Consider the following 25,329-nt stretch of genomic DNA (forward strand, 5'->3'; position numbering starts at 1 on the left):
CACAGTTAGCGTCTCTATTTTGTACAACATCTAAAATAACTCCATTGACGTACAGTCGCCAGAACATCGACTGTTGTTGCAAAACCGCACCTATTGCAATTAAATAAGATGCTACAGGGTTCAGCGTGTTTTGTTGTTTGTACATCGGCGCACGCGCATATATGTAACACATAATTTTTCATGTCGTGGCAGGGAAGGTGAATCCATTGAAGATTATGAGACTGTAGCAAGGTGAAGAACTCTTTGGCCAGCAATCAAATGAAATAGGAAGTCTACGACAGTTGCGGATAACCTTGGATCTGAAGACAGCGAAATAGTGTTTCAAACGGTATTTGAAACGAATCTAACGAGGCAAATGATACTCACTTCCTGTAGGTACCTACCTACTATATTCAGAGAAAGACTACGATTTGTCAACTACATAGTTTTATTCGAGAAAATACGTAGTAGGATCTGTGCCCGGGACTGACTAAAGTTTCAAAGAACTGGACGTAGCGGTAGATGAGGCGTATCGTAGAAATTCTTCAAGAAATAAGGACTTAACCTTTTTTAACAAAAAAGTTTTACTCATGACATTGACATAAGCCAAAGTCAAAAGCTCAGCCATAGCATACGTCAATCAGATAGTGAAATTATCATTATTGTGTGAGGTCCATGATTGTGTGCTCAATAATCAGAAATGGAGGAGAAGAACTGCTTTCCCTGTGACGAGCCGATCATCGACAAAGCTCCACCTTGCCCGCTGCAGTGCCACTCACCTAAATGCAAGGCGTATATGAGCAGGGTCAGGGTCAAACATTATAGTAAACATTTTTAAGTAGAGTTTCCAGTGCCGTAAAGCCTACAGATTATTGGGAAGGTTCCTGCGGTTGTAGTGCAGGGTGGGAGAGTGCTTTTGTTTCGTCAAAGATCAGCCAAGACATCCGTGGTGACTACTCCAGTTAGTAACACCTTGTCACCTTTCCCACACCGCTCCACTACGGTAGTAGGTAACCTAACCTAGTCAGCTACTGTTAAGACTAAGCTCTCGAAACTGAGTAGGTGAGTGCTATAACTTCAGCTATGCTTGTTCAGGGTTCAGCGATAAAGGTGTCGGATGATCGATGCACTGCGGTATCTTTTAAAAAGTTGTAACTACAAGGTGATATGTTGCAACGGAAATGTAACTAGGTATGTATAATCTGACGTGCTGCAGTGTCATCCATATTCATTAGAAAGCTTTTGCTGTTATACAACACCTCTTCAGGATGTCATAGTATGAGACGGTTGTAAATATGATTTCAGTCGAACTATTCCAATGTTAAAAGCTATTGTAAACAGACAATCAATTCTCATTGTCTGTTGAACTTGTGCCTTACAACTATATTCCAATTATCCTTTACCATTCCAGGCCCCAGTAGACACCTCAAAGAAGCCCATCGTATGGATCCTGGGCGGTCCCGGCTCGGGAAAGGGCACGCAATGCGAGAAGATCATCGCCAAGTACGGGTTCACGCACCTGTCCACCGGCGACCTGCTGCGTGCAGAGGTCAAGAGCGGCTCCGACCGCGCCAAGTGCCTTACCTCCGTCATGGAGCGGGGTAGGTACAGCTGGCTCATCATCATCGTCATCACCATTATCATCATCATTTTAGGCTTAAATACTTCCTGTCAGACTTCTAGGAAGAAGTAACCGCAAATAGGGACAATGTACACAAAGCTAACTCCCTGCACCCATTGAGTAGAGTAACTTATCTCATAGACTATGAAAGTATTATGGTTCGTACTGTCGCGAATTCGTGCCAGATGGATATACATGCTAAAGCCTGGTCCGTGAGCACATAGAATTTTGTCCAATGACCCCAAGCTACCCATCCTTATCGCTCGCGCGTAATTATGTTGCTGTCGCGCTCGCACACTCACTGCGGGCGCCCGTCGCACAGTCGCGACAGCAATATAATTACACGCGAGTGATAAGGATGGGTAGCTTGGGGTCAATGGACAAAATTCTACGTGCTAACGGACCAAGCTTTAGACGAAGAAAGTTGCGTGGAAATCTGCGGGCGATAAGAGTAGAATAATGGTTGTCTCTTGGCTTCTTCCTCTTAAGAGAGAATGACACAGACTAGGGCACGCAATGCGAGAAGATCATCGCCAAGTACGGGTTCACGCACCTGTCCACCGGCGACCTGCTGCGCGCCGAGGTCAAGAGCGGCTCCGACCGCGCCAAGTGCCTCACCTCCGTCATGGAGCGGGGTAGGTACAGCTGGTTCATCATCATCATCATTCTTATTACGTAAGCGTTCCTGCACACGATGCCGTCACCGCGACCTACGAGTCGCGCAAAGCCCGCCACCGCGCCGCCTCCGCGCGCTTTCCCTCCCTCTGTTTGATTGATTCACTCCATTACCGGCCGTGTACCGTGCACGTGCGTACGCGGCCGGCAATGGAATGAATCCAACGTAGGGAACGAGCGTGGAGGCGGCGCGGCGGCGACGCGGTGGCGACGCGGTGGCGTGTTTCGCGCGACTCGTATCTACAGTGTAGTTGCGCGGCGTCGGCGCGGTGACGGCACCGTGTTCAGGAACGCTATCTATTGATATCAGATTTCTGGGATTGAGTAGAAAGAGAAGCTTATCCCATAGATGAGAGCATTAAGGTTCAACTGTCGGGAATCGGGATACATAGAGACGCGCTAGACGAGGAGAGTTGCGAGGAAATCTGCGCGCGATTAGAGTAGAATAATGGTTGTCTCTTGGCTTCTCCCTCTTAAGAGAGAATGACACAGACTAGGCTGTGGCTAGGGCACGCAATGCGAGAAGATAATCGCCATGTACGGGTTCACGCACCTGTCCACCGGCGACCTGCTGCGCGCCGAGGTCAAGAGCGGCTCCGACCGCGCCAAGTGCCTCACCTCCGTCATGGAGCGGGGTAGGTACAGTTGATTCATCATCATCATCATTCTTATTACGTAAGCGTTCCTGCACACGATGCCGTCACCGCGACCTACGAGTCGCGCAAAGCCCGCCACCGCGCCGCCTCCGCGCGCTTTCCCTCCCTCTGTTTGATTGATTCATTCCATTACCGGCTGTGTACCGTGCACGTGCGTACGCGGCCGGCAATGGAATGAATCCAACGTAGGGAACGAGCGTGGAGGTGGCGACGCGGTGGCGTGCTTCGCGCGACTCGTATCTACAGTGTAGTTGCGCGGCGTCGGCGCGGCGACGGCGCGGTGACGGCACCGTGTGCAGGAACGCTATCTATTGATATCAGATTTCTGGGATTGAGTAGAAAGAGTAGCTTATCCCATAGATGAGAGCATTAACGGGATACATAGAGACGCGCTAGACGAGGAGAGTTGCGAGGAAATCTGCGGGCGATAAGAGTAGAATGATGGTTGTCTCTTGGCTTCTCCCTCATAAGAGAGAATGACACAGACTAGGGCACGCAATGCGAGAAGATCATCGCCAAGTACGGGTTCACGCACCTGTCCACCGGCGACCTGCTGCCGCCGAGGTCAAGAGCGGCTCCGACCGCGCCAAGTGCCTCACCTCCGTTATGGAGCGGGGTAGGTACAAATCCCACCACCACCCATGGTTCTTCCTGCCTCACGGCGTACGAACCGAATCTCGGGAGAGCGCGCGGGAACTTGCTCTGGGCTCTTTTCCCCGGGCGCTTTGCTTGACTCCCTACAAATTTCTCTGATTCATGTCCCTTTTCTTAGCTTGACACCACAAATACGGTACCTACTACGCGTCGGGCTGCTATCGTTGATAAATGTCATCACTTCTTCTCATAACTTCGCCTGATTGTGTGCCAGGAGTGCGCGAACTCGCACAGCGTGATCCAGTTACTGCGACTACTCGTGAGGTCCTGATGATAAACAGGTCCTTGCTCGGCTCTCCGTATCGCATCCAGCATCTTCTGTCGAGCTTCGTCATAAAGGTTGCATTCCCAAAGTGCGTGATCGCGGCTCTCTTCGACTTCCTCGCCGCATGGCGCATGGGCATAGTGCAGACTCGCACAGCGTCATCCTGTGTAGGCGCTGCCTGAAACACCCGGGGTAGGTACAGCTGGCTCATCATCATCATCATTGTAGGCTTGTACTATCAGACTGGTGACCTGCTGCGTGCCGAGGTCAAGAGCGGCTCCGACCGCGCCAAGTGCCTCACCTCCGTCATGGAGTGGGGTAGGTACAGCTGGCTCATCATCATCATCATCATCATCATTGTAGGCTTATACTATCAAACTGGTGACCTGCTCCGCGCCGAGGTCAAGAGCGGCTCCGACCGCGCCAAGTGCCTCACCTCCGTCATGGAGCGGGGTAGGTATAGCATCATCATCATCAAGGTAGTTCATCGATACTATCAGGCTTCTGGGAAAAAGTAACTAAATAGGGACGATGAATAGATAATGCACACAAAGCAAACTCCCTGCACCCTCTGAGTCTTATCTCATAGATGAGATAATTATGGTTCATACTTTCGCGAATGCGAATTCGTGCTAGATGAATATACGCGGTAGACGAAGAGAGTGGTGAGGAAATCTTCGCGCGAATTGAGTAGAAACTAGAACTTGTTCATTTTTTGAGTGAGAAAATACTTGGCAGTCAGTCAGGCGCTATCTCTTCGGGTGTTGGGCGCTCTAAAGGCTTGGGCAGACCAAACGCGGGGCAATAGCAGCGCAGTTTGAATGCGGGCCCGCGCAAGTTGTAATACAAGAAACTCTTTGAAGTGTGTCACACCAAATTTGAACGCGGGCCCGCGCTGTTGTATTACCTACTATGGCGGCCATATTAGCATGACACACCGGAGGCAGGGCGGTAGCAGCGCGTTGAAAGCGGTTTTCGAATATTGAAGTTTTTGACAACCGCCCGCGTTGCAACTGCTTTGAAACTGCGCTGCTTTCAGTGTGCCTACTGCCGCGCTGCAACTGACCCGCACTGCTTCTGACCTGCGTTTGGTCTGTGGAAGCCTTAACGCCCAAAAAAGTACACTTTTTATTTGTCATTGGTATTTGATTCCAGGTGAGCTGGTCCCCAACGACGTGGTGCTGGAGCTGCTGAAGGAAGCGATCATCGCGCACGCGGAGCAGGCCAAGGGCTTCCTGGTGGACGGCTACCCGCGCGAGAAGTCGCAGGGCATCGCCTTCGAGAAGACCATCGCGCCAGTTACGGTAAGATATGAATATATTCAGTTCAGATCATTTGGTATCCACTGCAGGAACAAGGCCCTCTAATCCATTCAATCCTCTAATGTTTAGTTAGACCTATACTCCCTACACTCCAGACAAGTTTATTAACCGTGGTCTTCGCATCAAGGGGGGAATGGGGGTTGCTTTTGAGGGTAGCTATTCTCACAAAAAGAACTGTTGGACACTGGTTACGCTTTATCTATGTGACAGATCTCGAACTTGACAGCTCGGCGGCATCCGTTTCCGTCCAGGGACTTTTTCTTCATCTTGGCCATGTACCACTGCACCGTTGATTGGACATATTGATATTTGGAAGGACAAATAAAACAAGTATTGGTTTCTGTAAAGTGTTTGCTGATTGTTCTCTTCCCCGTACACATACATAACAGTAACAATGCTCGTTCCAGGTGATAATCTACTTCGAGGCGTCATCAGAGACGCTGACCAAGCGCCTTCTAGGCCGCGCGGCAAGCTCGGACCGTGCCGACGACAATGAGGACACCATCAAGCTGCGCCTCAAGACTTTCCTGGACAACAACGAGCAGGTCTTGTCGCAGTACCCGGACAAACTTAGAAGGGTAAGGATCTAACGTATTATTCGCGTGTTCTATCGTGATTCATGATCCTTTGTACCTCTTTATAGAAGTCTTTTACCGCAAGTCAGGCTTCGCAACAACGAGTTAGGTTGATGGGGAAGCTGAGATAAGCGAGCATTTACAGTAAGTTAATTGTGATTGGATTTTTCTGTATTTATATCCTCTTGATTGGACGCTCGGGCCGCGCCGACGCCAATGAGGACACCATTAAGCTACGCCTCAAGACCTTCCTGGACAACAACGAGCAGGTCTTGTCGCAGTACCCGGACAAACTTAGAAGGGTAAGGATCTTACGTACTCTTCGCGTGTTCTATCGTGATTCATGATCCTTTGTACCTCTTTATAGAAGTCTTTTACCGCAAGTCAGGCCTCGCAACAACGAGTTAGGTTGATGGGGAAGCTGAGATAAGCGAGCATTTACAGTAAGTTAATTGTGATTGGATTTTTCTGTATTTATATCCTCTTGATTGGACGCTCGGGCCGCGCCGACGACAATGAGGACACCACCAAGCTGCGCCTCAAGACCTTCCTGGACAACAACGAGCAGGTCTTGTCGCAGTACCCGGACAAACTTAGAAGGGTAAGGATCTAACGTACTCTTCGCGTGTTCTATCGTGATTCATGATCCTTTGAAGGAACAAAGGATCACTTTGACTAGTCAAAGTCCTCGCAACAACGAGCAAGGTTAATGGGGAAGCTGAGATAAGTAAGCATCTACAGTAAGTTCAGTTATTTATCCTCTTGGTTGGGCGCTCGAGCCGCGATGACGACAATGAGGACACCATTAAGCTACGCCTCAAGACTTTCCTGGATAACAACGAGCAGGTCTTGTCGCAGTACCCGGACAAACTAAGGAGGGTGCGCGAGCATCTTCTTTCTGAGAAATTTTTGGGCATAAAAAGGTCGCGAAAGGCACCTGGATGCGAGCAGTGGTGCGCATCCAGCAGTTTGTCCAGCTGTGGTTGTCCTTTGGTTGAAACAGAGTGCATAACACTAACTTATAATACCAAACCTCGAAAAAAATGAAGAATTTGAATTTAGTCTAACTGGGCTTTTTCTGAACATGGACTCTGAATGGACCATTGTATCTGAAGGAGGAGTCTGGTAGAGAATGCCACCCGGCATTAAGTCCGCCACTGTACAGAGATTATGTGCATGAAATATAAATAAATATCTGTCGTGATATTTCGCGCCAATAGACCTTGGTTATTTAAGACTTCCGACGTTCCTTTTCCAGATAAACGCGGAGACGTCAGTGGACCAGATCTTCGACGAGGTGCAGAAGATCCTTGATCCTATCGTAGCGAAGGCGGCCGCAGCCAACTGAGCGAGCTTTGCTTTAGACAATCTGTACATATTAATGATAATTTTAACTATTTAATTAAAATGTTTTTATTCTGTTACTACCTATTAGTTTTCCTGCGTATCTTACTTTGTCCTTATTCTCTTTCCATCAGCGCCCGGCATGATGATGATGACTGATGTCATTGGCCACCGTTGGTAAAACGCCACCTAGTTAGTACCATCTACCACCTCTCGGTGGAGGATTTTGATAGGGGCAGATGGAAATAAAAGATCCCATCTACATTGTCTCTAACGTACCTAAGGAAAGTTAAAATGAAATGCCCAAATATACAAACATTAACATGTAATACCAAAATTCAAAACATCTACGAAATCACTTTTCTACGACGACCGTATCGGCTGGAGGGGCATCAGTGGGGGTCACAGGACACGTGAGGTTGGCCATGGGGCACGCCAGGGGGGCCACGGCGGGGGCCGACATGGCCGTGGGGGGCCGTGGGTCAGGGGACTCGCTGCGCTTTTGACTCTTCTCGATCGTGTCGGATAGGATTTCTTTGAGGGTAGACGCTAAAGCTTTGGGATTCCCCGTGCTGTCCACCTGAAAGAATGGAAGGATTATTGAGCGTTTTAATAGACGCTTGCTTTTTACTCTACTTTACGCTAAAGCAAAAAGTTATCTCTTCGCTTGTGGGAACCAAGTGCTCATGAGGAGTATAGAAGCTAACAAATACGAAGCTACAAATCTTCAAGTAGCGGCACTAGAGGGGTGACATTGACATATTATGATGGAATAGAGCAAACATAGGTAACTAAATCTAAAGCACATTTTGAAGTCCTGCCGCTCCCTCACCTCCAGAATATGTCACTTACCGTAACCACGTGCCCTCCGAACCGTTTGTGTACGTTTTTGACTTTGTGCGCCGCTTCCCGGACGATCTGCCGCGCCGCGTTGATCTCCGACTCTGGTCTGCCCAGCTCTGACAGTTTGTTTTGAAGTCTTGTTGCGGCCACCTGAATTGGAAAACCATATTTATGTCATCTGAATGAGACAGACAGATTTTTAGAAGTAACTCTTTTGAGCATCAACTGTGGAAGATACAGGTACACGCGATGCGCGACGTTTTCATGTAAATTCATAGGTATTCTACCAATAACTTTACAAACGTTGACAAGTTAAGGTTCCTTTCAATTACATAAGATAGATCAAATCGGAGATCCTTTCCACAAGTCGATACACCTACACATTTTTTTCTCTATCTTTCTCATTAGATGTTATTGTGACCAAAGAGTAGCAGATAGAATCAGAACCCCTAGACAAGCGGCAAAATGTGACAGTTCTGTGTCGAAAGATAGTCGAAAGGCCTTTTTTTTTAATTTGATTTTCGATTCAATCAAAAAGTGCTACTTGTATAAGTAGACCTACTGGTACGCGTAATGAAATATTTATAGGACTGCAGATGTAAAGGTACCTCGTTGTCAACTTCAAGCGCCACGATCTTCTCGGGCCACTTGACCTGCCGGTTGAACATGTTGGACATACGCGGGTTCTTCGGGAAGCCCACCAGGATGAAGCCGCTGGCGTCCTGGTGCATCAGCATCGCCTCTTTTATTAGGTCCACTGTCAGTTGCTGGAATGGATGAGCTATGATTATGTCAGTTGCTATAGGACTGAGCTTCTGCTGCAATACGCCTATGACCATACATAAAAAATGTCTTCTTTATTAGTGTTTTTAAATATTTACTCCAAGATCAGAAAGTTAATTATTGTAATCACGTTTTATAGAAACAAGTGCCGAACTTACTGAGCACAAAAACACGGAGGTGTGAGTTTGCTCTTACCGCTGGATACGGCGCTATGCGGCGAAAATGACAAACAAACTTTCGTTTACGTATTTCTATTTCTTATTTCTATAAGACTTATGCCCGTTTTCACCATCAATACCTAATTTTTAAGTGACCCCTTTGAAAACAAAATTCCTGTAATTTATTACCATAGGGGTCGCTTAAAAATTAGGAATTGATGGTGAAAACGGACATTAGCTTTCTTTAATGAGCCTTCATAAAGTAAAAAACAAATTACTTAACCTACGAAAAAACAAAGACTTCATCAAACCTCAGGGATATCTTCCCTGGCCTGCAGCTTGTCAGCAATCAGCCGGCCTCTAGCTGTGTCTTTCAGAGCCTCAGCAGCCACCAGCTCGCCAGGCCTGATCATTGTGTACCCAGTGATGTTGGAGATGGTCTGCGCCACCGTGTGGTTCCCTGCTCCAGGCACGCCATTCACGAAGATGACCGGCAAATGCCGAATGGGGGACATGTCGTATACCATTTCTTCCTGGAATTTGGATAGAGTTTAAGAACTGTCGTATGGATTGGATAGGGATTGTTTTATAGCTAAAGTTTATGATGGGGTGGTTGGAATGAAGAAGAGAATAATTTAATTAATCTTAATGATTTTCTGACTCATTGACAAAATCATCACTGACTTATTAATGTATTAACAAATAATTATAAAATACTATCTATCTTCTCTCTACTCTTTAAAGTAAGAAAAACGTCGTTATCGATTTAGAACATCCTGTAATTTAAAAGATCCCCCCCCCTTCGTAGCCATAAAATTTTGATTTGTTATTTGTAACCCCCCCCCCCCCCCTTCTCCCCATAAGGGATTATGGGGAGAAGGGGGGGGAACCCCTGGAGCTGTTTCAAGTGAGGGTAGCCCCCCCCCCCCCCTGAAAATAACCCTAGATACGCCAATGACTCATAATAAAAAGTAAGTACATATTTAATTAATTTCTTAGGTAGGTAAGTATTAAAAACTAAAAAATATGTCGATTTCTTTAATGTTATGTGTCATAAAAGTACCTAACACCATACATTTATACATCACGAACTTGGAAAAAAGTAACAATAATACGGTTCCTTGTTTCATGATACTGATTATTCCAAATTCCCCAAGTAAAATTCATGGATTATTGTCAAAATGTGTCAATTAACTATTATCTATCCCATATACAATACAAATAAACAAAGATAAATAAAACAAATCGAAATAAAACCAAAATTATGCTGGTACTACTTATGCTAATTTATCTTAAAATTGGTCATATATGTGAACTTCAAACTCGTGTCATATAAATTCTAGTGAACGAAACATATACCGAATTTAGGTCATGAGAAACTTAAATAAATGCATTATTTGTTTCATAACTTACATTTAAATTATCATAAATAATTATTTAAAAACCAGGCATCAAAATGTTATCCATAATATCCTTGAATCGGTAGTGTCACGAAATAGGGGACACCCGAAAAATAATATGTACGCTATTTCGTGAGTCAATTAATCGCAATTTTAAAGGAATTCTACGTTTTCATATAACTTTTTTCTAAGCCAAATCAATTGTCAAGGAACACGTGAAACCTCTATTACAAAATTATATATAAATGGACGTTCTTTTGCCTTTTTATAAGCTTAAGAAGTTGGAGCGCTAACCTTACGGTGAGAGCAACCTTTGCAAGCCGCACGGCTGTTTTTGGCTCTCTGAGAGTTTGAAGCTTCGTATTGCTCTCATTTTTGGCGCCACAATGTTGGTACTTGGCTTTTTAGATAGCTTAAATTATAGAGTTTTTGTACTTATGAAGAATTTTTATAAATAATATTCCATTTGCTTATTATTTGAGCTAGAAAAAAAACTTACGAACTTACGTACTATCACGAACTAGTAGCCGTTTACCTTACCTATTTGTAGATTATTATGGTTTGCAGGTACATTGTATCTAATAAACCGAATAGAGACCCTAGGAGCACTTGCTTTGACATTTGAAGGAGTTTGACAGGATTACAGGAACAGCAGTATGCTCCTGTCTATTCACACATACAAAAACGTTCAAGACTCACCTCCTCCATCCTTCTAGAGTAAAAACAACCCATTGTTTCTAAAAATAAACTAAACACTAGTACGTAACGAATGTAAATCTAATATTTATTCTCACTAAAGTTTGCGAAGTAAAATGACATCTCCAAATAAATGACAACTGTTTGAACGTCTAGATTTTGACGCTTTTTCGAACTGAGGCATTTGATTAGTTTTTCAGACAGTGTTTAAAGGTTTTATAACGGTCCCACACAATGCAAACTTTTTTGAAACTTAACCATTTGTTTATGGCGATTTCTACCAGTGAACTATTCCGCGTATTTTATCAGGGGGTTAATAAAACATTCACAGCTGCACACCAAAATTTCGTAATTAATGGATTACAGAATTAGTAGGTATGATTGATACCTCATGGCTTTTCAACAATTCAACAACCTTATTAAAGTCATTCATTCGTATGCGGGACAATAATCATCTAATTATCTTCCAATCATATTGTCATGGAGGTTCAGTCAGTTCCTATTTCCGCTATCACATACCATAAAACAGAACTGGTACTTACTCAGCCACTCAGTCACACTCAGAGGTACTTAGTTCAGTAAAAAAACGGCCACTAGTCAAAAATGTATCCTAACATCAAGTAGGTAAGTACCACTGGATTAAAGCTACACTGTCTGAAATAAGTCAAACTCTACAATGAACCACTTGTTATCACTCCTCATCATCGCCATAGCCGCATCACTAAACACGGCAAACATGAGGTGTTCAAGTGACTCCCCATCGCGCGCTCCCAAATACCACCTCATGGAGAAATGCCACCGGTCCAAGCTTGGCATAGCAGCGAAAGCAAACTATAGCACATTGACCAGCTGCCAGAGACTTGGCATCGAGAAGAAGGCTTTAGCGTTGAACTACAGCCCACCTGATGCCTGGAGAGCTGGTGATGAACCACTGAATTACACTTGCGAAGTCCTGAAGTGTGCTGAAGCGGATGGCGGGCTGTCCTTGGTGAATGACACGAGATATGACTACTATAGTATATATGCAAGACCTATACGTAAGTTATTAATAAGTTGTCTGTTCTTTCTTGTCAGTTATCTTAAGTTTAAACTTTAAACCTCCACTGAATAAAACTAAATCTACGAGTAGGCAATTGCCTACTTATTCTAAGGAAGGAAGACGAAGGATCTTAAGAACTATGTGGATTGACGATCTGGTGAAGGTCTCGGGAAATACCTACCTGGGGCAGGGCAGGACAGGTTGTGTGGACATCCTTAGGGAAAGCCTTTGTCCAGAACGAATAAACTTATTAAATTATAAGACGGATACGATTAAATTATGGCGCAGTTCATTTCTATTTTGTAGTTATTCTATCCTACCTAACTTATTTGTGTACATATTATTATTACAGCGAATGTGAATGCGACATGCGTCCCAGCCACCGGAATGTTCTACCTCTTACCTGCCCGGCACAACTTCAGCCAAGCTGCGCAAGAGTGTAAGAACATCAGCGCAGTGCTGGCTGACGTCACCAGTGAGCAGCGAACAGATTCCTTGGCTCAGTTGCTGGCTGGCGCTTCTGTGGACGCTGCTTTGGTGGGAATGAGAAGGAATAATAAGAGTATGTTTCGAACTTTGAATGGTAGGTCATCGTTAAATTTTAAATCATTGAGCATAAAGAATGTTAAAAAGTAATGATCTAGACCAGTGGTTCTTAACCTTTAAGTCACGAGGGACCGTTTTACCAAATTTCTGTCTTGTCAGGGACCACTTTTTTTTTTTTCAAAATCCTATGAAAGGGTAGGTCGATTTCTCGCCCACTATGCGCCGTTTGCATTGTGTTGACTCGACTCATCACGTCAAGTCACTTGTTTATTACGATGTCTTCGTGGACCACTTGGAATGCCTCCAGGGACCACCAGTGGTCCGCGGACCACCGGTTAAGAACCACTGATCTAGACTTAAATCTTGACAAAGTCCTAGATCCTAGGATCAAGATTACCTAAAAGATACCAAGATTGGTTAACTAAAAGATAAGAATTTTTCAGGGGATGCCCTAGACTGCACGACCTACCGCGCATGGGCTCCGGGGCACCCACGACGATATGCCGCCCAGTATGACTGTGCCCTGATCACCCGGCAGCGGACCTGGCGCTCAGTCGCTTGTAAATCAAAACAACCAGTCCTCTGTGAGTTGTTACCAGGAGGACCTTACAAGAGAGGCTCTATATTTGCCTCTACAAGACGAGAAAGTAAAGATAAGCAAAATAGTCATGGTATTATAAAGTTGGTGTTTTTTATGGAATTTTAATGTACTGTTTTTGTGTGTTTTCAGAAAATGATCACAACGTTACGACGACAACAGTGGAAAATAAAAATTAAAAGTTATTAATTAATTAAATCTAAAATTTCCAGTTTAAAAAATATAGAAAACGTTATCTTTGCCAAAATAAATGTTTCGTGAACTGACAGCTGTCAATGTCATTATCAATCAACTGGCTGGCTGGCTGTTTATTTTTGTAAGAAATAGTTGAATTTAATACTTAAAAATTACGAAATCTTGACTTTTAACACGATCTATTAAACGAAACAGCGAAATCGTTTGATAATCACCCATTTCGCTGAAAATGGGCCAAGGGAAAAGTCAATTTACAGAAGAAGAACTACAAGATTACGAGGTATGTTAGGAAGGGACCACCTTTGTTTAGACTACTAATAAAACTGTGATTCATTGACCTCCAACTCTGTTTCAGGATCTAACATACTTTACAAAGAAGGAGGTTCTGTAGTAAGTATTCTAATTTTACCTAAAATATAGCCATTTTCGTGACTTGAGTTTTCATTCCAAAATTTTTTTAGTGCGCACCAGAAATTCAAAGCATTAGCCCCAGAGAAAGTCGGCCACAATAAAAATGCTAAACTACCGATGGCTAAGATCCTCCAGTATCCTGAGCTTCGGGTGAACCCCTTCAGAGATAGAATCTGCAAAGTTTTCAGCTCTAGTAATGATGGGGACTGTACTTTTGAAGATTTTCTCGATATGATGTCGGTGTTCAGTGAAATGGCGCCAAAGGCGGTGAAGGCTGAGCATGCATTTAGAATATTTGGTAAGCCTTTCTACAAAAGATAAATAAAACCTCTATTATATTGCTAGATAGAATAACTGACAGAAATAGGATTTTGATAGAGATACAGATACAATTTGTATCTGATAGCCTTTTCAAATATCTTCTTATCCATATTTTCTGATTACTCCAATCCCTATCACTATAACAGGTTTCTAGCATGATAAATAGTGAGTTTAACTAAAGAATACTAAAACTGAGTAAGGTACAAAATACTTACTGTTGGAGCTGGTTATTAGATACAGTACCAGTATTATTACTTCCTGGTTCTGAATACCAAGTCTCTACTCTTTCTATTTTCATACCCTAATGGCACACAATTTAAACTTTTCAGACTTTGATGGAGATGACATGATAGGAGTGTCGGACCTCCGTGAAGTTATCGAGCGTTTGTGCGGTCCAGACTTAAAGCTCAGCGACTCGGAAATTCAGCAGTTGGTGCAGAACGTTCTGGAAGAGGCTGATCTGGACGACGATGGAGCACTCTCATTCGCTGAGTTTGAGCATATCATTGACAAGAGTTCGGATTTTTGTCAGTAAGTGCAGTTTTTCATTGGTATTTTTTTGATTTTATAAGTAGGTACTTGGTCATTAAATTATTTTCAAGAATCAGACATTAATTGTCTTATAGGGAAAATTATTGTTATTCATAAAAGAACTAATTTGTAATTATGGTAATTGCTAAGGTCTAATGACAGTATTTAATTTTATTTGAAATTTTGTGTTTATTTAACAAAATCATTTATCAGTAAGTTTAATCTTTGTTTGTATTTATAATAAAACTTTTTTCATTTCAGCTCTTTCAGGATAAGGTTGTGAAATAGTCTTGAAGAAATACTCAAAAATAAGTAAATAAACATTTTTACTAAGGTGTAGTCCATCCAACATTGCTCACCTTTTTATGGAACCCTCTGGTTAAACCATAGTTAATTAGATCTTCTGTTATCTTACTCATTGCCATTTATTGAGGCTCAATGTAATCTCTTAGTGAAAATCTCAATTTTTATGAAATATTGTAATATGTGACTTGACTTAAGGTCCTATGTCCCCTAGATGTTGGTTAATAACTCTATGCCTAGATGGGGCAGACATTACATTTACTGTGAATGCATTTATTTACCTGATGATGTCTTCCTTATTATTTTATTTACAATTGTATTAATTAACATACTTTATTAAGTAATCTTTGTGTAATATTAATCTCATAAATTATATCTAACTTTAGTGAAAAAATATAATGTCACAAGTTTTTAGGATCAATTTGTATTGTAATATTTACTGCCAAAAATATTTGTTTGAATAAATATTATGTAAGAGCATTGCATACTTTCGTGTTTTCTCTGCAATACTTTTATTTTTAGATACCCACAAGTATTTTCTAGTCAGTAGATGAAATTCTCGGATTAAATATTTAAAATTAGTTAGGTACTGAAGTATTTTAATCTTTAATGTTTCCATTTCTTGAGTATGAATCAACAATAATATTTTATTGAAAAGTTGCTGTTAGCACACAAAAAATAAAAATACTGTTGTATTTTACACTAACTCCAATTTGTAGTCTTGACAGGGTGCAATGCAGTACAAAAGACAACAATAAAACATGAACTTATTATAATATAAAATATATTTATAAAACTTATTATAAAAGTCTCAAATAAAAATTTGTGAAAAACACATGCTTATAATTAATGGAATTAATTCTGCAAGTACCCTGGCAGTTTCATACGCATGAAGATCCAGGTTGTGAAGAAAGAGACAAGGATACACAGGAATGCAACGGAGATGAGGAGGATTCGGTTTAGTTTGGGGGTGGATGGATTGTGAGTGCGGTCAAGAATGATGAATCCAAGGCCTCCTAGAGAGAACAGAAAGCTGGATGCAAGTCCTTCCATGATGTACTGTCCATTCACTCTGTTTGGCATGAAAGCTACGGGCCTGCTGTGACCATGCTCGTCGGTAGTTGAGCCAACACTAGGAGGTTCTACAATCACGTCGTAAATTATACCTGCAACAGAGATTTTGGTAAATTACTGATACAATCCCAACTAATATTATAAATGCGAAAGTAACTCTGTCTGTCTGTCTGTCTGTTACGCTTTCCCGCTTAAACCTCGCAACCGATTTTGATGAAATTTGGCATAGAGATAGTTTGAGTCCCGGGAAAGAACATAGGATAGTTTTTATCCCGGTTTTTGAAACAGGGACGCGCGCGATAAAGTTTTTCTGTGACAGACAAAATTCCACGCGGGCGAAGCCGCGGGCGGAAAGCTAGTACTTATCTAAAATTATTGTTAAATATCTTAATTTAAATAGAGTTCAATGAGATTCTTATAAGAAACAGATAAGTTGACGCCACTAACCTCCCGTTACCAAAAAGTACGATAAAAGTACCAGTGAGAAAGTCGTCATGGCTGAAGGTGCTTGAAGCCATGATGGTTTTTTGATCTTTATATTTGGTATTTCAAGAACAGTGAATGGTAATGCAAATAATGCTTCCATTTTTGTAAATTCTAATTTACTATCCGGCAAATCAGAAATCCAAACGATAGCTTGCTGTTGACGTCGATGACATTAATGACAGTTGCGGGCACAGATATGGATTGCGGGTAAACGTTGCGTTGTAGAGATGTGAGTTACTATGAGAACAAATTCCGGGAACAGGTTTTAAAAATAACAGTGTCTTGGAACAGTTATTTAATTTGTTTCTTTTACTTGACATGTTAATAAATAATACGCTGTGGTTTACTTTATGATCATGAAGCTAAAGATAAAAATGGAGGGCAGAGTTAGAACAAAAACTTGAGTCAAATACCTACTTATCTCTATCTCGCTCTCTGCGGCCCTACCTCTCTTTTTAGTGTGAACTGTAGTATTGCTATCTTCTGATTGAAATCTCCTTGTAAATTCTTCGAAATAGCCAATTCACTAACCAAATCAGAAGTTAAACAAATAAATAATTAATATTTGAAACTAAGATTACCTAGTTAAATAAAAAATCAGAAAATTGTCGGCCATTTGGGCTTAATGTGTTGGCGAATCAGGGAATTACAATCCCAATTCCTGGGTAATCGGTACCATGTGGCAACATCGGCCCAATCCGGCCCATCATGGCGGTTGTTTACTATTTTGTTTATTAAGCAGTTAATTTCGTTTGAGATTGTTTACAGGAAATAATCATTGTTTTATCACAAGAATTGGTGCAAAATTTTGTAGTGCGTGGTTGCGGTAGTACGTGGTGTCCTGGAAGTGACATAAGATTCCACGCGTAAGTGTTTATTTCGTGATTTCCGACATTGGATCATTGTAAACATTTTTCACATTTTTTACAGTAATTTATTCCTAAAACGTTTTACCAGTAATTACACTTATCATTTTTAATGATACCTATGTCAAGAAATAAAGATTTTACATTGGTTTCATTGAATTTGAGCAATTTTATATTTTTTGTTAGCGAGATAGTGATACTTAGTTTGTGCTTCAAGTAGGTATTCGGAGTCTGGCCTCCATTTTTATCTGTAGCTTCATGTTTATGATGAACTACACTGAAATGTCCCACCGACGACATTGACGGACAGTTCAGTGTAGTTCATCAAAAAAATTGTCAAAATTAATGAATGGGAAAATAAGAAAAAACTTAAAAAATCGAATTAGTTTCAGATGCAACTCTTAACGCTAAAAATTAAATAACTATGGGAAAATAATGTTACATTTTAAGAAAATTAATTTATAATAAACAATTTTATACTACATTTACAAAAAACTTATAATTACTTAAAAACTAAAAATTACTTATCGACGTGTCTTGACCAGCGCTTATTTGGCATGAGAGGCCTTGGTGTCCTCCTAAGCTCCTAACTCACCGACGCGAGTACCGCAACGACAGCGATGGGGATGGTTTGTCTTGACGCCAAGTCTAAGAGAAATGGCAAGAGACAGAGTACTCCTGTCAAGCAGAGTCCCGATATTGGCTGAAGGAAGAGCATGTAGCCAATAACCGGACTCTGCCTGAAAGACCGCTAGTACTTAGGCGAGCACGCTCCGCTGCATTTTCAGAGGCATAGAGAGGTAAGTAAGTGGATCGGCTCCCGGGCATGCCCTAGTCCAAGCATTTCTGGCCTCTGCGAGGTGAACCTTAAAGAAGGGGATAGTAATTTATTAAAAAGTTCGGCTGGCTGTACCATACGCAGAAGACAGAAAAGCTGGAAGGGCAATATGCGATATCTGACGTGTGCCTAGCCCTCCGAAACGCACAGGGAGAGAGGCCTGTTTCCAGGTGTTATCGGTAAATGCACAATTTAGAATTTTGGAAAGTGTCTCCCTGAGCGAACTATCAATGGTTGACATGACAGTAGTCCTGGAAAAAGCCAAAAATGGGTATTACGTCAATTTATAATATGTTTCGTAATACAATAATTCATACCTTAACATAATACTATGTATGAGCATGAGTCAATCGTTTTACGTAAATAAATAAGTTTGTAATTTTTTCAAATCTTCTAATTATGTTAAACGCTACTTTACATTATTGAACCGTTATTTTAATGGAACAGTACAAAGTGACAAGTATTAAAAAATATTTATGCATTGATTTGAAATATCGTTCACTGCATGAAACGGAATACATACCAAAGAGGTTAGCCAATCCATCTACTTTATTGTACTAAATGTTTACTTTTCATTGGTGCAATTCGGGGGATCAATGAAAACAGTTTCAAATCACCAATCAGCTTCAAGATGAAATGAGCCCTATTTCAGATTACAAAAGACCCCAAAAAATAAAACTGTCATCAGTGTCAAAATTGTTCAGCAGTAAAAATTATAAAAAGTTGTTCCCCCATTTTTAACGTTTCTCGTGGAAAACAGCTGGTTTTAGCATTACATTAATTAACAAATGTATCAATGAATTAGTAGTTTTAATAACGTGCTAAATAATGTATGTTATTCGTGTCTGTCGATGATTTAAGGCCGCTGTGAATATGTGTTAATTTTACGCACAAAATGTACTGTACTGTAGATATTTCACTAATATTACGATGAAGGGTGGACTGTGCTTAATTTATACGTCGTTGCTGACTATTTCAGTGTTGTCTAGGTGAGTGTGTGTCATAAGACATTATTTTTATTATCAGATTCTGTTAGCTAATGTGTTTTTCTTTTTGCAGTTGTGCTTTATTCATTTTGGTGGTGTCTGAGGCTCTTCAGGGTGAGGCTGAAGTGAACGCGCAGGTGGACCTGTCTGGTCTGCACAATGTTAGTAACAAAGTGGGTGGGGTGGACGGGAATGTGCCTCCAAGTTTGCCAGAAGAAGCCCCAGGGGAGGGAGACGTCAAGCCCGAAGCGAAGCCCCCGCTTGAGGATCACGAGATGACGTTTCCTGACACACTGTCCTTGAACTCAGTGACAACTGATGGGTGAGTTATAAATTTAATATTTATTATTTAGGTATTTTTGATGAAGTTTTGATAATTCCAATAAGGTTCTTATTGGTATCCCATTAAAAGTTGCAGTGCAAGGCAAATATTCTTTGTGCAGGCTTAGTTTATGGGAATCAACTTCATTCATACAAAATAGATGCTGCTGGATGAGTTTACAATATTATTACTGAAATGATGCCACATACCTATACATATTTTTTGGAATTTATTATACCTACCTGTATCTATAAAAACACATGATACTCCATAACTCATCTACAAATCACTAATAATAATAATAAAATGTCAATTCATTGAAAACTGGATCACAAATAAAATAATTTGTAATATTAGGTGGTAGATAATTACCTGAATATTGCCTCATTCAGATGTCAACATATCCTTTTTTTTCCACTGGACATAATAAAATTAAATTTGGCTTATGATTTAACTTAGTTTCAATTTAAAACAATCAAAGTCCATAGTTACATAAATCCATTGGTTGTCATTTTGTCTTAAGCCTGCAAAAGTGAAAGGCAGCATTTTATTTCAACTCGCTGGCCTCCAGACTATTTTCTTTAGCCACTAATAATGGTGAAGCACTGAAATACAATTTATTATACTCAATTACAGAATAGAGATGCAAAATTAAAATAAACACAGAAGTTTAAATACAGAGCTAGAATTAATTTATCAGATGTTTGCTTCAAGACAATATCAATATTTGTAATGACAAGAAGATATATAACAGACAATATAAAGTTACAGGTTCTATTTATTTATTCATCAGGCTGTCCTATGGCCTATTGCTAGAAAATTGTCCTTTTATTATTTTCACCAGGTTGATTACCATGTATTTTGAAGTTTGTATGGCATAAATATTATAAATCTTGAATGCATTTTATTATACCATGCTCTGCAGAGTTTCGTTTGGTTATGCACTCAGATCATAGAAAGAGAATAGATATGAAGTCGCGCGTAACTACAACGAGAACCAGTGTCCCCACATTTCCCCCACCACAGCTCCCACACACACATTCAACTGTGTAAAAACAAAGCGACTGAGAGTCTACGACAACATGTGCAACCGGCTTAAAAGTGCTGTGATTGGCCAGAAGACGTGCCTTATGGCCAATCAATGGCCGCGTGACGTTACGCACACTTTGAAAACGCTAGTGAGAGAACAAAGATAAAATGGAGTCGACAAGATATCGATACTTTAAATCGCTAGGGGCAAGGCTCGAAACTGGTTTCACAAAATGCTTATGTATGAAAACCTTTTTATTATTATACGTTATTATTAATTACTATCACGCATTTACTTTTTAATTATGGTGATCTGCGTACCGCATATGTTTATCAAAAATAATGCCTATATTAGGCTTTCAACTAGCTCTTATAGTAATTACATAGTTGACAGTTACTAATTACTTCTACTGTTATTATTTTTTTGTAAAATCTTATAATCGCAAGTAACACATCATTTTTTTATTTAAAATTACAAAATAGAAAATTATAATTTACTTCTATTTATCGATAATAGGAAACCGCATTAGAACACGAGCACGGCACTATGTTACGACCGGCACATGCGGCCGTACTGTGTATTTTCACACGACAGTGGATATCGAAAGAAATTAAATACATTGCGCAGTAGTTGAGCATGACATAAAGTGGTTGCTAACTAAATCGTCAATGTACAAGTGTGTTAGAATTTTTATCACCACTGATTTCGATATCGCAGTAACTGTTACGGCACTGAATTCGTTCGTAAAAATGTTTAGTTTTTTGTATTTATAAGCAAAATACCAATGGATTTGCAATACTTACATGTAGTAAATGACTCCATTGTTCCTGTAGTTCTTCGTTTCACATGTTTTATTGCACGTAACGACGCCTTATCCAAAATATCGGAGAACATTTCCTTAGTACGACTGAATCGCGACTAACCTAGCTACGCGGCCGATGTTCGTTTCTGGGCATATCGTAGAGACACGCGCCACGCCCCCGTTTCACATCTATTCCCTTCTATGATCTGAGGTTATGCATTATTCAATTATTTTTGCTTGTCTATTAAGTAAAAATAAAACTGATTAATTGTCATGCATGTTGACTTTACTTACTTTCAAGGAAATCTTTTATTATTTTCATCACAGGACAGGCATTGACCAGTATAAGAGATTGATATGAATAATACTGTATCTGAATTTGTATGGAAATAACTGGAATAAAAATTGGCACTGAAATAAAAGTCAAGAATACATAGTTGTTCCTTGGAGCATTGTGTATTGTAATTTGTTTTATATCAGCTAAACTACGCCATTAACGGATATCCTATAGAATTCCATCACTGCTACATTTGAATAACATTAATATGTATTATAGCCTTCTAGAACACTGCTCTTCCCAAGCCAATATATGAGTGGTATCAAGTACTTTGTGACACTATTACTATTATTTTATTGCAGAATGAAAATGTTGTAAATTCAATTTTTCAGATACAGTAAACTTTGACGGTTGAAATATCGGCCCTATAAGCATTAAGGAAACTCCAATAAAACCAATATTCTTTTAATTAGTTAGCTTAAAAATAACTTCTCCCTTATTCACTTAGCTAGTCATTTGCGTAGACTAATCGAAATAACGGGATGAACTTTCTCCGATTTATATGAATCTTAAACTATTAGCGCGAGCTCATTTTCACGTAGCGACATCTCTTGGCGTAAATGAGAGATGTTATTTTTTGTTTTTAAAGTATACGCAACAAACAAGTCATCAATGGTACCTGCTAACTAAATGTAATAGATATTGGTTTAATCAATTATATTATTTATGTTCATAATCTCGCTCATTATTTCAGGATAACGTGTTTTTAACACAATTATAAATAATGGGAATTTGTTTTTGCATCTATTGTGCACAAATCCGAAAATATTGAATAGCGAAAAGTACTTAAAAACCCAATATGACCTTACTCGTGGGCTTTATTAATTAACGCCTTTACATAAAACATTGCATCACATTATAACGGTCTTGAAATACATAACAAAAGTCAATAAGGACTAAGAAAATTTCACCAAAAGCCAAAACAAAAACTTATAACTTATACTCATTATCATTCTTTTGTTAATATACATATTACAATAAGCAATAAACTGATACTGTTTCCATTAATGATGCAAGACGCCATTGACATTGCGTGGAAACCATTTTGCTCCGCCATCGGTTGGTTTTAACCGACTTCAACAAATTCATCTGTATGCTTTTTTTGCACACAAACGAACAACTATTTCTACTCTCTTTTTGAACAAAAGGCACCCACGGACTTTTCCTAATCGAAAATATGTTGAAATTAGCGTTTGGTCAACAAATGGTCATTCAGACAAGTGACTGTCGCAATTAGGGTTTGTACCCGGGTTTTCCCGGAACCGAAAGAACCGGGAAAACCCGGGTTTTTTCGACAGCTTAAGAACCGGGTTTTAAAAATTCAAAACCCGGTTCTTTCGGTACTTTCGGGTTTTGCATAGTTGTCTAAAATATGTTATAGGTATTAGGCATGAGTCGTCACAAGAAAATTGCGAACGTATAGAGAACCTAAAGATATCAGATTAGCTACTAATAAAGGTTACCTACTTATTGGTTTTGTACTTTTTTTTTTTTATGAGATATGTCTATATTTTAAGCATTTTTCTTACATTTTTTTTTAAATCACTGGCACATTTTTGTTTGTGCTTACGCTGCGACAGGTTATACAGAAGATTGAGGACTATAACTTGCCACTATGCTTGGCGTTCGTAGACTATGAGAAGGTCTTCGATTCGATCGGGTCTTGGGCAGTGTTTACAGTCTCTTCAGCGGTGCCGTATTGACTATCGGTATATCGAGGTGCTGAAGTGCTTGTACAAAAACGCCACCATGTCGGTCCGAGTACAGGAGCAGAGCACGAGGACGATTCCTCTGCAGTGAGGCGTAAGGCAGGGATATGTTATATCTCCTAAACTGTTCACCACTGCATTGGAAGACGCTTTCAAACTCCTTGAATGGAAACAATTCGGCATAAACATTAATGGCGAGTACATCACTCACCTTCGGTTTGCCCACGATACTGATTGTGGTCATGGCAGAATCGTTGTAAGATCTTGGCACAATGCTCAAAGACCTTAATCGAGTTTCCTAACAGGTAGGCCTGAGGATGAATATGGACAAAACAAAGCTTATGTCCAATGTCCATGTTGCGCCCTACCCAGTTTCGGACACCTCGGACAAACGATCCAGCTAGGTAGGTCGAATTTCGAAAAGGGGGTCAATCGTCGAATCCAACTCGGCTAGGCAGCGTTCGGGAAACTACGCAACATCTTTTCATCCAAAATACCTCAGTGCCTGAAGACGAAAGTCTACAACCAATGTGTGTTACCAGTGATGACTTATGGCTCGGAAACGTGGCCTCTCACTATAGGCCTTATACAGAAGCTCAAAGTTGCACAGCGTGCTATGGAGAGGGCTATGCTCGGTGTTTCTTTACGAGATCGAATCAGAAATGAGGAGATTTCCTCCTTCCTTCTCCTCATTTCTATGTCAGCGGACTCAGCGGACATAGCCCGACGCGGACGCAGAACTGACGGCCGATGGGGCAGGAAGGTCCTGGAATGGAGGCCGCGTACCGGAAAACGCAGCGTGGAACGTCCACCCACAAGGTGGACCGACGACATCATAAAGGTAGCAGGGAAGCGCTGGACGCAGGCCGCTACCAATCGATTAACATGGAAAGCATTGGGGGAGGTTAATGTTCAGCAGTGGACGTCCTATCCTATGGTTTAAATGATGATGATGATGATATTTTTGTGTAAGAGTTGGCAACACTGACTCTTTTATTTGCTTTGCATCTGACAGTCAATATACCTATAAATAGTCAAATATATCGTTAAGTTGGATGAAAAAGACTGTTTGTTGTACCTCAATTGAAAACTAATTATTTTACTTCTTTTTATTTTTGGGAGTAGAATTTAGTAAAAATAGAAAAATATTGTTAATCATGTTTGTTGATTATTCCTAGTCTATTCAAAGAAGTGTTATTTCAATAAAAAAAACATAATCAAAATATTGTTTTTTTTGGAACCGAAAGAACCGAAAAAACCGGGGCTCCCGGTTCTCATGACCACCAGACCCGAAAAACCCGGTTCCTCAAACCAGAACCGATTCTGCATTCCCTAGTCGCAATCTTTACCATAGGTATTTGCCACGTCATTGCTTCATGGTGTATTCAGGGTCACAGTAAAAACGAGACGCAGTTCCATTGATTATTTTAACCGCTCGCTATGTAACAAATTGATACGCTAGTCAAACAATAGGGGGCCCTTCTATTGATCGATTTTAGTATACTTCCTTCTAACAATATCAATGCAATTTATAGATCTCAAAATTGATAGTTAGTTCAGAACCTCTGAAGATGAGTTCGTCTTAATATGGTCCTTCTTCTTCTTTATCCTACCCATTACTCTTGGGACGTCCACCCACAAGGTGGACCGACGACTTCATAAAATTAGCAGGAAGGCGTTGGACGCAGGCCGCTAATCGATCAACATGGAGATCATTGGGGGAAGCCTATGTTCAGAAGTGAAAATGAAATGATGATGATGATGACTCCATACTCTGGAGTCGGTTCAAAAGTCCATAATGATCTGTTTAGCTTTAAGCTTTATCTTCCCTATGAATGTAACATTATGGTGATGCAAATAAATATCAGAATCTGAATTAATTTTACTTACAAGGTGTAACAAGTCATTATTTGCTTCCGAATGCAACTCATACCATGTCATTACAACAGCCAAGTCTATTATAA

The 25,329-nt window shown here is 40.7% G+C and overlaps 6 protein-coding genes across 7 annotated transcripts in view; 4 read left to right on the forward strand and 2 right to left on the reverse strand.

Moving 5' to 3' along the window:
• Nucleotides 1-659: 659 nt before the first annotated feature.
• On the forward strand, nucleotides 660-7,174 carry LOC135088062 (adenylate kinase isoenzyme 1). Of its 2 annotated transcripts, XM_063982948.1 has the most exons (5): nucleotides 660-784; nucleotides 1,391-1,580; nucleotides 5,006-5,154; nucleotides 5,580-5,750; nucleotides 7,006-7,174. In XM_063982948.1, exons 1-5 carry the CDS (start codon nucleotides 680-682, stop codon nucleotides 7,093-7,095), a joined length of 705 nt encoding a protein of 234 aa, XP_063839018.1. In that variant the 5' UTR covers nucleotides 660-679; the 3' UTR covers nucleotides 7,096-7,174. The 2 variants fall into 2 exon arrangements, 1 of the variants encoding a protein (XP_063839018.1); XR_010260949.1 differs by lacking the exons at nucleotides 660-784; nucleotides 1,391-1,580; nucleotides 5,006-5,154; nucleotides 5,580-5,750 and adding an exon at nucleotides 6,073-6,348.
• A 225-nt stretch (nucleotides 7,175-7,399) lies between these two features.
• On the reverse strand, nucleotides 7,400-11,107 carry LOC135088371 (adenylate kinase isoenzyme 1-like). The gene is made up of 5 exons (XM_063983222.1): nucleotides 10,975-11,107; nucleotides 9,187-9,408; nucleotides 8,543-8,701; nucleotides 7,944-8,084; nucleotides 7,400-7,671 (listed from the first exon to the last, which is right to left on the reverse strand). Exons 1-5 carry the CDS (start codon nucleotides 11,005-11,007, stop codon nucleotides 7,447-7,449), a joined length of 780 nt encoding a protein of 259 aa, XP_063839292.1. The 5' UTR covers nucleotides 11,008-11,107; the 3' UTR covers nucleotides 7,400-7,446.
• A 93-nt stretch (nucleotides 11,108-11,200) lies between these two features.
• Nucleotides 11,201-13,333, forward strand: LOC135087649 (uncharacterized). The gene is made up of 4 exons (XM_063982394.1): nucleotides 11,201-12,008; nucleotides 12,363-12,593; nucleotides 13,000-13,227; nucleotides 13,287-13,333. Exons 1-4 carry the CDS (start codon nucleotides 11,648-11,650, stop codon nucleotides 13,331-13,333), a joined length of 867 nt encoding a protein of 288 aa, XP_063838464.1. The 5' UTR covers nucleotides 11,201-11,647.
• Nucleotides 13,334-13,446: 113 nt separating this feature from the next.
• LOC135088059 (calcium and integrin-binding protein 1-like) lies at nucleotides 13,447-15,125 on the forward strand. Its single transcript, XM_063982944.1, has 5 exons — nucleotides 13,447-13,629; nucleotides 13,705-13,739; nucleotides 13,811-14,058; nucleotides 14,411-14,612; nucleotides 14,874-15,125. The coding sequence occupies exons 1-5, from the start codon at nucleotides 13,579-13,581 to the stop codon at nucleotides 14,893-14,895; spliced, it is 558 nt and encodes a 185-aa protein (XP_063839014.1). The 5' UTR covers nucleotides 13,447-13,578; the 3' UTR covers nucleotides 14,896-15,125.
• Nucleotides 15,126-15,682: 557 nt separating this feature from the next.
• On the reverse strand, nucleotides 15,683-16,655 carry LOC135088372 (oligosaccharyltransferase complex subunit ostc-A). Its single transcript, XM_063983223.1, has 2 exons — nucleotides 16,437-16,655; nucleotides 15,683-16,081 (listed from the first exon to the last, which is right to left on the reverse strand). The coding sequence occupies exons 1-2, from the start codon at nucleotides 16,573-16,575 to the stop codon at nucleotides 15,771-15,773; spliced, it is 450 nt and encodes a 149-aa protein (XP_063839293.1). The 5' UTR covers nucleotides 16,576-16,655; the 3' UTR covers nucleotides 15,683-15,770.
• A 2,200-nt stretch (nucleotides 16,656-18,855) lies between these two features.
• LOC135088048 (SUN domain-containing ossification factor) overlaps nucleotides 18,856-25,329 on the forward strand; it is a 93,666-nt gene continuing 87,192 nt past the window's right edge. The window contains exons 1-2 of the mRNA XM_063982926.1: nucleotides 18,856-19,168; nucleotides 19,239-19,487. Of these exons, the coding sequence (XP_063838996.1) occupies nucleotides 19,110-19,168; nucleotides 19,239-19,487 (308 nt within the window). The 5' untranslated portion in view covers nucleotides 18,856-19,109. The remainder of the gene's footprint in view (nucleotides 19,169-19,238; nucleotides 19,488-25,329) is intronic.

Source organism: Ostrinia nubilalis, chromosome 3, assembly GCF_963855985.1.
Source record: "Ostrinia nubilalis chromosome 3, ilOstNubi1.1, whole genome shotgun sequence".
In the NCBI taxonomy this organism is placed as follows: Eukaryota; Metazoa; Arthropoda; class Insecta; order Lepidoptera; family Crambidae; genus Ostrinia; species Ostrinia nubilalis.